This window comes from Coregonus clupeaformis, chromosome 16 (assembly GCF_020615455.1).
Source record: "Coregonus clupeaformis isolate EN_2021a chromosome 16, ASM2061545v1, whole genome shotgun sequence".
Classification (NCBI taxonomy): Eukaryota; Metazoa; Chordata; class Actinopteri; order Salmoniformes; family Salmonidae; genus Coregonus; species Coregonus clupeaformis.
Genome location: NC_059207.1, coordinates 8,383,359 through 8,397,020, shown reverse-complemented (window position 1 = coordinate 8,397,020; position 13,662 = coordinate 8,383,359). Strand labels below are relative to the sequence as shown.

The 13,662-nt window shown below is 43.3% G+C and overlaps 1 protein-coding gene and 1 long non-coding RNA gene across 3 annotated transcripts in view; both read right to left on the bottom strand.

Annotated features, from left to right (window-relative positions):
- Window positions 1-13,662, bottom strand: part of aacs (acetoacetyl-CoA synthetase) — a 74,599-nt gene that overhangs the window by 44,171 nt on the left and 16,766 nt on the right. For both annotated transcript variants that reach the window (XM_041900192.2, XM_045225606.1), the window contains exons 5-9: window positions 6,525-6,622; window positions 5,356-5,470; window positions 5,188-5,269; window positions 4,634-4,784; window positions 29-109 (exon numbers count right to left, since the gene is read on the bottom strand). In XM_041900192.2, coding sequence (XP_041756126.1) covers window positions 29-109; window positions 4,634-4,784; window positions 5,188-5,269; window positions 5,356-5,470; window positions 6,525-6,622 — 527 coding nt within the window. The remainder of the gene's footprint in view (window positions 1-28; window positions 110-4,633; window positions 4,785-5,187; window positions 5,270-5,355; window positions 5,471-6,524; window positions 6,623-13,662) is intronic.
- On the bottom strand, window positions 790-3,082 carry LOC121584363. Its single transcript, XR_006003702.2, has 2 exons — window positions 2,495-3,082; window positions 790-2,452 (listed from the first exon to the last, which is right to left on the bottom strand). It is a non-coding gene; the product is annotated as an uncharacterized LOC121584363 (long non-coding RNA).

The window sequence follows — 13,662 nt, the reverse complement described above, 5'->3', positions numbered from 1 at the left end:
ATTGGGACGTTTTGACCAGATGACTCACTGTGGTGTAGTAGATGATGACATCACTGCTGGTCACGTTGCCATGGAGAACGTGCTCCTTTAGATGCTGGATAAGCGTCCCCTACAGATGGGATAGATAGATAAGACAGATAAGACAGATAAGACAGATAAGACAGATAAGACAGATAAGACAGATAAGAGTGGGACAGGGAGAGAAAGCGAGGAAGCGATGTAGGGAGAGGGAGAGACAGGAATGATAGCTTGGTAAACCCAGGGTCGAAGAATGAATGAGAGAAACATAAGCCTAGAGTCCGTTTTTCAGGGATTATAGTCAATTCAATATAGCGCTAGAGGTGTATACGATTCTCCTGAGGCCTGATCCAAGCCAGCATTGCTCTTTCACCTTTAGCTGGAGAAAGCAACTGCTAGGGTCCCATTCGATCCAAATCTGTGACCATGTCAAAATAACATTCTTGAGTTCATCATGATGTAATACGCAGGTGAGTTTCTTCTGGTTTCATATTATAAACACTGATTAGTTCATGTATCCAAATTTGTATTCTAGAAGGACACGAGGCAAACCATGCTCAGTATGGAAGTTCACCAATGGGTGGATAATGATGTCTATATGAAAAGGAATACAAGCGTAATAAATAAATACATACAAATTCCTTCTGAATTATAGGTTCACTCTATAGTAGTCTCAGGTTGAAGCTCAAAGTTAAAATTCAAATCATACTACCATCACATCTAAGCCAATATGTATAGAATGCCGTTTGGGTCTTTGCGTGTCCAAAAAGATCAACGTCAAATAAAGCTTTTAATTTGACATGTTAAATAACAAAATAAATAAATAACGATGTGTTTACAATACTGCGTTGGTAATAAGCCATTATTTGTTCCAACCAAATGGAAAAATGTCTGTAGACATTTAAAAATTAGATCAAGGTCGAGCAGGATAAAACATGTTAGCTAGGTAGTCCAACATTCTCCCCGACATGCAACCATCCCAGAAGCAGGGGAGACAGGATGCTGATTCTGTTGCTTCTGCCTGCCAGCCAGCCACATCCCAAGCAGTTGCACCTGATTCATCCCATCTAGTCAAAATACAGAATAATAATCAAGCATTTTGTCAACATTGATGACAGTTTGGAAACTAGGAGGTAGGCCGTCTCCCTACTACGTTGACTCCGGTTTGCAGTATGACAAAGTCACTCACAAATATCTTTGATACAGATGTTATTATCAACTTCTGGGTCGTCACTAGTTACCACAGCCACAAAGTCATAAACTCCGCCTATTTCTTCCAAATTTTTTCTTCTTAAAATCTGATTTTAACCCTAACCCCACTTCTAACCTTATGCCTAACCTTGAATTAACACCAAAAAACTGATGTTCTGATGAATTTTTACGATATAGCCATTACGATATAGATATGGCTATAGTAACTAGAGGAAACCCAACTTCATGGCTAGCTAGCTAGCTTTAGCTTGGTACCTAGCTAGCACCAATGCAACCAGCCTGAAAACAATGACCAGAAACTGCAATCATTTTCAATATTCTTATCAATGATTTAGTAATCCATGTGACTAAGTATTAGCTAGGCAGTCACTTGTTGTTCTCCCATTGAAATCAAACTTCAGTTCATGAAAATAACTAGCTAGCTAGATTAGGAATGACAACCATTTAGTCGACTGGTCGATTGTTTGGTCAATAGGCTGTTGGACGACAGATTTTCTTAGTCGAGCAGTTGCAATTTATTTTATTTCTCATGGCACATGAGACACCTGTGTGATTCGCTCCTGTCTCCGTGGACTAAGGCATGAGTGCCACAAGGATATTTGCCTTGGCAGCCAAGCTATTCGAGAAAATAGAGAAAAGAGAAATTGCATTAGTTTCAAAATTGTATTGGTTTTACATAAATGGCTACCGCTTTGGACCTGACACCGTTTGTGAGAGTATTCCTTAGGCCTGCATTGTGTGTGAAGATAGTGTTTTTGGGTATTATTTAAAATGTTGAGTCAAGAAGAAGGGTAGTGTGGCTTAGATACAGAAAGCACGTCTCTCTCCAGAATGCACTCTCTCCCGCCAATTCGTGCACATTCATTGTTTCATAACTTTATTGTGTGAATTGTTTGCCCTTTGATTGTTAGTGTCTATCAGTTCACCATCACATATAAAAATCACCAGCAGTACATTTACCCTTAATTCCCATAATTTAATAATCTACAACGTTTGTTTGGTTATGGTAATTTCTGTTAATGCATTTAATATATTATTATTATGATTATTATTTACAGTCGTTTAGAGCTCACAACCTCTACTACACTTGTGAGAAAGTTTTGTTTATTTCATTCCATTTACGTGTTATTGTATTTTGTTTGTAACGCTCCTGTCAATGTTGAGTAAGGACGTGCACGTGATTATGCATAGACGTAGGCCTGGGCTACCTGGCCTGGGCTACCTGGCCTGGGCTACCTGGCCTGGGCTACCTGGCCTGGGCTACCTGGCCTGGGCTCAAACGGAACCAGTTTTAAACATGTCTGTAGCAATTTGATTTAGAAAACCATGATGCATCTGCAAAAAAACATTATTGTTCTGAGGACTAAGATGTGTCGTTTTTGGCAAAGTGTCTTATTTTAAAATACATTTCCGCCCGAATTTAGTAAATTATTATCCCAAATTCTCATTACCGAAATGCGTCCGGTTTAAATTCTGTGGACATGTCTCATTACCTAACACTTTTCCCAAGTTCCTGTAAAAACCTAAAGTTTTATTCACTCATGATATGTAGAGTAGAAGTTCATTTAAATTGCTTATATGGCTTCAGAATGAGATTCTTATTCTCAAACACCCCCTTGACCCCACTTGGCTTTCTCATTAATTGTTTTCAGTGTTATGTTTAACTCAGGCCTTTTCATTAGGGGAGCAACGTAATTTTTTTTTATTATAAATGGATTTGTCTTACTTTTTTGGACTGCTGCGGTAATGAGAATTGTGGGAAAATGCATAATGTTTGATCAAAAAACTATAATTATGAACTAGATAAGTACAGATCTCAGTGATCCAAGAGGAAATCTTTTTTTTTTTTGGGGGGGGGGGGGTCAAATGTCAGTTTCGTGAGAATGACACAAATGTATAAATGTGCCCATTTAGGGATGTCGGATAGTATTTCTGATTGTCTTGAGAATGACAATAGTTCCTCAATGTATTGGAAAAATCTTTCCAGCTTTCTCCCTTTCGATAACCACAGAGCCTCGGCATGAAAGGGAAAAATGTAATGCTCGGATCCAGTGGAAACGTCATAAAAATGTGATTACTTTGGCTGTGTGCTTAGGGTCGTTGTCCTGTTGGAAGGTGAACCTTCGCCCCAGTCTGAAAACCTGCTCAATAAGTTACATAAAAATGTACGGCGGTGCAGCACTCAACGTTCCTAAATTGTCCTCATGCTAGCCTCTGAGAAAGAAAAAAAAAAGTTTGGACATCCCTGACACAACGGGATCCCTCTATCGCTAATCTAAGTGTGCACTGGCAGAAAGACTTTTGGCGTTTAAGTGACTGTGTGATGCCAGAGCCGGGGGGGGGGGTGTAATTACGAGATGAGGAGAGCGGGTCTAGAAGTCAACGCTGAGATCGTGCTCCGATGCCTTATTTGTGAGAGACGCCATGCCTCGTCCCTTGTTTCCATAGCGGGAGCTGTTTGGGTTTGACAGCGTTCCTAACAAAGTCTAACAAGGTGCCTCTAGCGCCAGTTTAATTGCCTGTGCTGGCGGGCGCTGGCTGGCACCACCAGAGTCGAATGCCGCGTAACTATCTAATTATCCAGAGAAGAGGAAGGAGAAAGAGAAAGCGAGAGAGAGAGAACGAAGAGGAAATTGTACAATGGAAGGAAGGAGGGCACAGAGGGACAAAATTGAGAAAGAGGGAGGGAGACAGAGAGAAGCTAAAAGCGGCATCGAAATCTCATAAGCAAGCCCGGATGTCTAAACTAACAAGTCAACTGACTTATTTATTTTTGCCAGAAAATGTCAAATGTTTTGCCCTTGAAGGCTAAGTGCTTGTGAATTAGACATACAGTCCACTCCACAGTGTTTTTAACAGCTCACCATAACTGAAACACACCATCCACAAGTCTTATTTCATCCATTTAAAATGGTGTAGTCTACAGTTTATTTCACTGTGTACAGAACTGATCCCTAATGAAAATATATCACACTTATGCTCAGATTAATGCACCAGTATATAACCAGCCTTTACGTGACAACCATAGACAGACAGACTTTTTCCCATATTTTTCTGATGGACCGTTGCTGCCATCTGGTGGGAGAAACCATTAATGAAGGGTATTGTCGTGGCCTACATGGAATTTGTAGCTAGGATGTTGTTTGAATGTTGTTTTAATTTAGAAATAATAAGGTGAAGACATTCTACTGTTTAAAACTCACAAGGTGATGCACCCAACAATGCAGGATAGTTGCTATGGATTGGCATTTCTTCTGGAGTCTTATTTTGGATCCTACTTTGTGTTCCAATGTCCGCTGGAGTTCAGTGTGACGTTGATGACAGAACTGTGTACAGATGAGGTCTGACCCAGCAGCCAGTGTGTGTGTCTATGGTGTGCGTCAGAGTGACAGCTGTATCTTACCCCTGCCGAGTGCACCATACACTTGGGGGCTCCCGTGGTCCCAGAGGAGTACATGATGAACAGGGGGTGAGAGAAGGGCAGCTGCTCAAACTCCAGCTGAGGGGCCTGGTCCCCCTCCTTCCCTGTGGCCAAAAAGTCATCCAGATACACACTGGGGAGGGAGGGAGGGGGGAGGGAGGGGAGGGAGGGAGGGAGGGAGGGAGGGAGGGAGGGGGAGGGAGGGAGGGAGGGAGGGAGGGAGGGGAGGGAGGGAGGGAGGGAGGGAGGGAGGGAAGTGAGAGATGTAGACATGGTACAAGAGTACCACAGGAAGAGGGGGTTAAAAGAGACAACTCAGATAAATGTATAGCCAAAGCCCAAGAGGGAGAGACTGTAAGAGTGTTACTTCTATTGAAGGAAATTAACATACCACACACAACACACTTGACATTAGGTAAACTAGGGTAAATGATAAAACACAGTGTGCGTCTCTAATGGCACCCTATTTCCTATATATTGCACTACTTTTGACCAGAGCCCATAGGGGTCAACCTTACTCAGTCAGAAATACACACCTATTAGGGATCCTGGAAAGATCCGTTTCCTGTTTGCTTCGTACATAGGGAATGACCACCACCTTCTGTAGATCGGGCAGTCCTAAAGAACAGACCATGGTTGTGAAGTTACACGCAGCCCAATACTAACTACACACACAACCACCCACAAACAAGACATTGCCCTACCTTTGACGACACTGTGTAGTTTCTCCATGTGGTCGTGCCGTTTGCCGTTGTACACCACCGCTGCCACGGAGAAGATTAGTTTTGGCTGGATCTGAGAGAACCTGTCCAACACACCCTGAGAGAGACACAGAGAGAGAGACACAGAGAGAGAGACAGAGAGAGAGAGAGAGAGAGAGAGAGAGAGAGAGAGAGAGAGAGAGAGAGAGAGAGAGAGAGAGAGAGAGAGAGAGAGAGAGAGAGAGAGAGAGAGAGAGAGAGAGAGAGAGAGAGAGAGAGAGAGAGTGAGAAATATTTTAGAGTTTTTAAATTGTATAGAAATGCAATAAATGAGCTTAAACTTTCTTAAAATAAAGTGCCTTCTCAGTGAAGGCCAACTAGAAGTAGTTCATGAGTGCACACTTCGGGAGGAAGGAGGTATTGTTGGGACGCAACAGGACTGGTGGTATTCATGTTGACAGATGCATTCATGCAGAGACTGGTACCAATGCAGGGTGTCCCATTTCTAGAGTAGCATCAGCAGTATTCTGCCGGCGGGGGGACTCCCTCTCTCATTCATGCCGCAGTCTGACGCCACGTGTCACCACCCTCAACAGAATCCCTGCTCGTTGTGTGTGTGTGTGTGTGTGTGTGTGTGTGTCTTAAATACTTTTAGCATTTGCTTTAGCCTGCCTGTCGTGCCAGGTGGACTTTAAAATTATTTCAAAAATAGTATCTGAACCCAGGTCTGCAACATACTCGTATAGTCCCATTCACCCCCATGGTTGGTTCCCTGCTGGACAACTTGCCTTGTAACTAGACTGACCGGGTGCATTCAAGTTTAGTTTCAGTTCATTTGAACGTGCAAGAACAGGCTAGTTTAACAAGGCACCTGGACAGCTAAGGAAAGGCCATAACAGAGCTAACTAAACTACCCTCCCACACACTCTCACTCCCAAACAAAAGGTGTTGTGAGTGAATGTGCTTTATGTGTTGTGTCTGGGGTTGGGACTAGGGGCCATTCACAAGACAGACAATGTACTATTCCTAAATTAGAGGACACCCTCACCTACCCATAACCATGGCTGCTGACCTAGACCCTATCCTTCCTTCCCTCCCGTCCCCTTGGTCAACAGTGGTGGACTATATAGGAAATAGGGGGTCATTTGAGATGCAGTTGAGGTCATCCTTACGTTGACTCCAAAGTCCACGGAGGTGGACGACCAGATAGCCCCGATGCTGGCCGCAGCCAACATGGCCTCCACCGCATGGATTCCATTGGGTAGATAGCCTGAGAGAGCGACAGAGAGAGAGATTGCGACAGAGAGAGAGACAGAGAGACAAAGACAGAGAGAGAGACAGAAGAGGAGAAAAAAGAGATGGTTTATTGTGGAGGGCACTCAAATTATCAATGTTAACATAACTCTTAAATCCTGTCTCCGTCAGGACGCCGTCTCCCTTGTTACTTGTGACTCACCAGGACATGATCTCATTTCATAGGGAGGAAAGAAAACAGCAGCTTGAAGAACTGGATAACAGAAGTCGTGGTACAGATAGCAGGATAAAGACAAGTCGTGGTACAGATAGCAGGATAAAAGACAAGTCGTGGTACAGATAGCAGTATAAAGACAAGTCGTGGTACAGATAGCAGGATAAAGACAAGTCGTGGTACAGATAGCAGGATAAAGACAAGTCGTGGTACAGATAGCAGGATAAAAGACAAGTCGTGGTACAGATAGCAGTATAAAGACAAGTCGTGGTACAGATAGCAGTATAAAGACAAGTCGTGGTACAGATAGCAGGATAAAGACAAGTCGTGGTACAGATAGCAGTATAAAGACAAGTCGTCGTACAGATAGCAGGATAAAGACAAATCGTGGTACAGATAGCAGGATAAAGACAAGTCGTCGTGCAGATAGCAGTATAAAGACAAATCGTGGTACAGATAGCAGGATAAAGACAAGTCGTGGTACAGATAGCAGGATAAAGACAAGTCGTGGTACAGATAGCAGGATAAAGACAAGTCGTCGTACAGATAGCAGGATAAAGACAAATCGTGGTACAGATAGCAGGATAAAGACAAGTCGTGGTACAGATAGCAGGATAAAGACAAGTCGTGGTACAGATAGCAGGATAAAGACAAGTCGTGGTACAGATAGCAGGATAAAGACAAGTCGTGGTACATCGCAGTCGAGCTCAGCAGTGATATGTATGCTGTCTAAAAGGCTTCCACATACATAGGTTCGGTTTGCTCCTAGCAGAACTCGGCTAGGTGAAGTGATCTGTGCTCTTATACTCCCTAAAGACCTCTGCTTGAAAAATTAGAAAAAAGCTGCAATATTACCAGTTTGTCCCTCTTGAGACGCCGTATCAACAGCATACCCACTAACACTTCTTCAAAAGTCAGAATCAATCTAAGATAAATCTTTCATGAATTTACGTTTTTGCAGAGACAAACACTTAATTGAAGGTTCCCTACAGTCGGCTTACCTCAAGAAAAATTTTTTGCGCTCAAACATCCCAAAAAATACCTGCCGAACACCAAAACTACAAAAAATAAATATTGTCATAATACTGGGAAGCATACGCTAAGTTTTAGGTGAACAGCAGCCTGTTTGGTGGCAAAACAAGTAGGCCAGCAATGTCACGCGTCGCTCTGTCATCGCTGGCTATTTTGTGTTCTGCACTTGTCTTTTTTTACTAGCACTGATTTTGCTGATCGCTGCTTTATTGAGAAACGATTTACTTACATGAACCTAGCTAATTACAGTAAGTGTCTGCCAAATGAGGTAACCGGTACGTGTGTGTGTGAGAGGTAGGCTAATCCAGGTAGGTAGGTCAGTGTGGCTAGCTGGCTGACCTGGTATCCCGGTGATCAGGTAATCCCCTAACTGGTTCAGAGGCACACAGAGGGGTTAGGGAGAAAGGACACAGCTTTAAAGAAGAAAAGTAGAGGCCTATATGACTGTCTGTAGAGTTGTGACACACAACACCTTGCACTCACTCGGTGGAAACCTTCAACAGCAAGATCCTCACCTATAGGCTATGTCAGATATTCCCAATCCTGTTCCTGGGTCGCCAAGAACACATTTTTTGTTTTTGTCCTCGTACGAACACACTAATCAACTCACCACCAACCCTTTTGATTATTTGAATCAGGTGTGAAAAACAATACTGTGCACCCCTTTGGGTCCCCAGCACAAGGAACCAATGGGCCATTTAATGTAGCCTACAGTAAGACTAGCTACCACAACTGCCATTGGTTAAATGGGGATCCTAAATAAAATACAATATATATATATATACACCATAACCTACAACACTGGACGATACACTGAGTGCACAAAACAATTGGTTGGGGCATGAACTCTCCAAGGTGTCGAAAGCTTTCCACAGGGATGCTGGGCCATGTTGACTCCAATACTTCCCACAGTTGTGTCAAGTTGGCTGGATGTCGTTTGGGTGGTGGACCATTCTTGATACACACGGGAAACTGTTGAGCGTCAAAAACCCAGCAGCATTGCAGTTCTTGACACACACAAAAACGGTGCCCTTGGCACCTACTACCACACCCTGTTCAAAAGGCACTTCAAATATTTTGACGTGCCCATTCACCCTCTGAATGGCACACATACACAATCCATGTCACAATTGTCTCAAGGCTTAACAAGGCCTTCTTTAACTTGTCTCCTCCCCTTCATCTACACTGACTGAAGTGGATTTAACAAGTGACGTGAACAAAGGATGATAGCTTTGACTTCGATTCACCTGGTCAGTCTGTCATGGAAAGAGTGTTCCTCATGTTTTGTACACTCAATATATTATCTAACCTACAACACTGGGCTATATATAATGTAACCTACAACACAGTTATATCATGTAACCTACGACCTACATCCACAAACTAACAACTGGCTCTGTCGTAGCCGGCCGCGACCGGGAGACCCATGGGGCGGCGCACAATTGGCCCAGCGTCGTCCAGGGTAGGGGAGGGAATGGCCGGCAGGGATGTAGCTCAGTTGGTTGAGCAAGGCATTTGCAACGCCAGGGTTGTGGGTTCGATTCCAGTATGATTATTTTTTTTTATTTTTATGAATGCACTCACTAACTGTAAGTCGCTCTGGATAAGAGGGTCTGCTAAATGACTAAAATGTAAAATGTAAATGGATGGAACTAGTGTGGTAGAGAGAAACTGACTGTGACAAAGTTGTGACTATGACAACCGTGTTAATAAGCTAGTACTTCCTTATTACCGGAGGCTAAGGAGACAGTATCAGACTGAACAATAAGGAAGGACAGGAGTTAGTGAAGCGGTGATTGTTAAGAGGTTGGTCTTCAATGGAAAAGCATGTTGAAGGTATTGCTTGGTTGGGGCTTTGATCACATGGTTTAGATATAGACCTGGTCAAAGTATTAGCCACTATACCCTCAAATCTAGAGAGAAACCGTTGTTACAAATAATAATATCTACATATACACATCTTCCAAAAGCTTCTGATAGAAACACATGTAACTGGAAAATGTGTATTTTTTCAGCATGAAAAAAAATGTCAAATGTGTCTTACTCAGCAATACACACACACACATACACACACACACACACACACGCACAGTAATGCATTCATTTTTCTCTTAACAAATGAATTGTTATGCAGTTTACATATTCATATTAAGACAGACACAGGCCTAGTAGAACACCACAGAACTACAGTCCTGGTCAAACGTTTTGAGAATGACACAAGTATTGGTCTTCACAAAGTTCGCTGCTTCAGTGTTATGAGATATTTTTGTCAGATGTTACTATGGTATACTGAAGTATAATTACAAGCATTCCATAAGTGTCAAAGGCTTTTTATTGACAATTACATTAAGTTCATGCAAAGAGTCAATATTTGCAGTGTTGACCCTTCTTTTTCAAGACCTCTGCAATCCGCCCTGGCATGCTGTCAATTAACTTCTGGGCCACATCCTGACTGATGGCAGCCCATTCTTGCATAATCAATGCTTGGAGTTTGTCAGAATTTGTGGGTTATTGTTTGTGCACCCGCCTCTTGAGGATTGACCACAAGTTCTCAATGGGATTAAGGTCTGGGGAGTTTCCTGGCCATGGACCAAAAATGTCGATGTTTTGTTCCCCGAGCCACTTAGTTATCACTTTTGCCTTATGGCAAGGTGCTCCATCATGCTGGAAAAGGGATTGTTTGTCACCAAACTGTTCTTGGATGGTTGGGAGAAGTTGCTCTCGGAGGATGTGTTGGTACCATTCTTTATTCATGGCTGTGTTCTTAGGCAAAAATGTGAGTGAGCCCACTCCCTTGGCTGAGAAGCAACCCCACACATGAATGGTCTCAGGATGCTTTACTGTTGGCATGACACAGGACTGATGGTAGCGCTCACCTTGTCTCCTCCGGACAAGCTTTTTTCCGGATGCCCCAAACAATCGGAAAGGGGATTCATCAGAGAAAATGACTTTACCCCAGTCCTCGGATGTCCAATCCCTGTACCTTTTGTAGAATATCAGTCTGTCCGAGATGTTTTTCCTGGAGAGAAGTGGCTTCCTCGCTGCCCTTCTTGACACCAAGCCATCCTCTAAAAGTCTTCGCCTCACTGTGCGTGCAGATGCACTCACACATGCCTGCTGCCATTCCTGAGCAAGCTCTGCACTGGTGGTGCCCCGATCCCACAGCTGAATCAACTTTAGGAGACAGTCCTGGCACTTGCTGGACTTTCTTTGGCGCCCTGAAGCCTTCTTCACAACAATTGAACCTCTCTCCTTGAAGTTCTTGATGATCCGATAAATGGTGGATTTAGGTGCAATCTTACTAGCAGCAATATCCTTGCCTGTGAAGCCCTTTTTGTGCAAAGCAATGATGAGGGCACGTGTTTCCTTGCAGGTAACCATGGTTAAAAGAGGAAGAACAATGATTTCAAGCACCACCCTCCTTTTAAAGCTTCCAGTCTGTTATTATAACTCAATCAGCATGACAGAGTGATCTCCAGCCTTGTCCTCGTCAACACTCTCACCTGTGTTAACGAGAGAATCACTGACATGATGTCAGCTGGTCCTTTTGTGGCAGGGTTGAAATGCAGTGGAAATGTTTTTGGGGGATTAAGTTCATTTTCATGGCAAAGAGGGACTTTGCAATTAATTGCAATTCTATCTGATCACTCTTCATAACATTCTGGAGTATATGCAAATTGCCATCATAAAAACTGAGGCAGCAGACTTTGTGAAAATGTATATTTGTGTAATTCTCAAATCTTTTGACCACGACTGTAGAATGAGATTCTATTTCTATGTAACACACAAGGTTAAATGAAGGAGAGAACCGTGAGATAGCACCATCTGCAGCTGGAGGGTTCATTTCTAGAAGGATCGATGGAGAGGGGAGTGTTTTGACTGCAGCCATAAACCTTGACTGGTTTCCATCTGCTGAGTGAGCATACATCTCCCCCACACTGGAAAGGCAGTCCACACTTTATCAAACAGAGTCCGACAAGGCCACATAGCACACACACACACACACACACACACACACACACACACACCCAATATCACGCGCAGACGCACACACAAACAGATACACAGATAGACACCTTGTATTACATCACACAAACCCGTCACCAATTATGGTTTACCATACACTCTGCAGATACAGTACACCTACAGGTTGAGTAATGCTATTATATTCTGCTTCAGCTATTTTTAGGATTGCAGCGGACAACTCGAAAGACGACTGAAGACTATTATGTACAAGATGAAAACGCAATGACAGCACAGAACAGCAGGGAGTGTCCATCTCTAAAAAATAATAATACAAATCACAGTCCTTGATCTTTTTCTGCTATTCAAAAGGTTTGCTGAGCTCTCCTACTGAAACTATGATAGTCTTATCGTACCACCATAGAACAAGCCATCCAGCCCATGTCCCCTCCATGTCATTCATCCTCTTGCCTTGTTACACGGTGTAGGGTGAAATTGCCCCTAGACCCTGATCTTGGGTTAGTTTAGCATTTCCCCCACTAATGGGGTGATTACTTTGCATAAAAGTAATCAGATTAGATTGTAGGTAGGTATTGTAGTTAGGTATTGTAGGTAGTTTATCTAGGTGGTTATTGTAGGTTATTGTAGGTAAGTATTGTATTCGGCTGAGCCCGGTGAAGCACGAGGCTAGCTAACCCACTACCTGGACTAGCTAGCGGGTAGCTACTGGTAACTATTAGCAACTGTGGATAGTTGTTTCCAATGTTATTATACGCTTAAGAGTACCTGTAATTATGCCAGCTAGCTACCTACCATTCAGCTGTTTTTCTAACCTCATTATCTGAAGCGTTAACGTTAGGTAGTTAGTAGCTACTGTACTCGAAATGTAGCTAGCTTGTTGCTACTTGGATAGCTAACTAAACAATAGCTGGAATGACCTAGCTTTAATATTTGGAGACGCTTTCTCTCCGTTGGGACAGACGCGAACTGGCTGAATCGATTCAGTGGCTAGCTTTGCACTTAACTGGCTAACAGTAACTACTAAGGGTAAGTTATAACCTACATTTATTTGTCTTTTGTTTTTACATACTGGTAACCAAAGTCGTTCAAGGGAATTCGGGACATGGGTGACTAGTTAACGTTAGCTTGGCTCTCTCTGTGTGTTCGTGCCGTGGGAGGAGGGGTTGGTTCGTTGGCAGAGAGCAATGGCTAGCTAGTATGCTAACTATTCTAGCTAACTAACTGGCTGAATAAGTTGACGACGTACTCACTCAAACTGTCAACACTAACCCAAAACTTTACACAACTTTAGACACGGACACGAATGATCTGCTTGGCATGTTAACACACTGGTGGTTTGTTGTAACCGAGTATTGGTGCTAAACCGTGTTATTGGAGGCTGGCATGCTAGTTGGCTATGGCGTCATTGGATTCGGTGCCCTGGACAGTTTTCACGGAAGAATACTGTACCAAGTTAGCTAGCTGAATAAACTAAGTTAGAGTCTATTCCTAGAAAACATTGAACCGCTGTAGTTTACAACAACTATAATTTCTGAAGTTGGGAGAGTTATATTTGAGTGTTTCAGTGAAACGTAAGTGAGGGAGGCCCCGCTCTCTCGCTTTCCCAGATGTTTAGTTCATTTCATTCCGATCTCCTTTGCATTATTGTAGCCTTTTTCTGTAGCCTGTCAACTATGTGTCTGTCTATCCCTGTTCTCTCCTCTCTGCACAGGCCATTCAAACGCTTCACACCACGTGGCTGTTGCCACTCTAATCTGGTGGTCCCTGCGCGCACGACCCACGTGGAGTTCAAGGTCTCTGGGAGCCTCTGGAACTGCCGTTCTGCG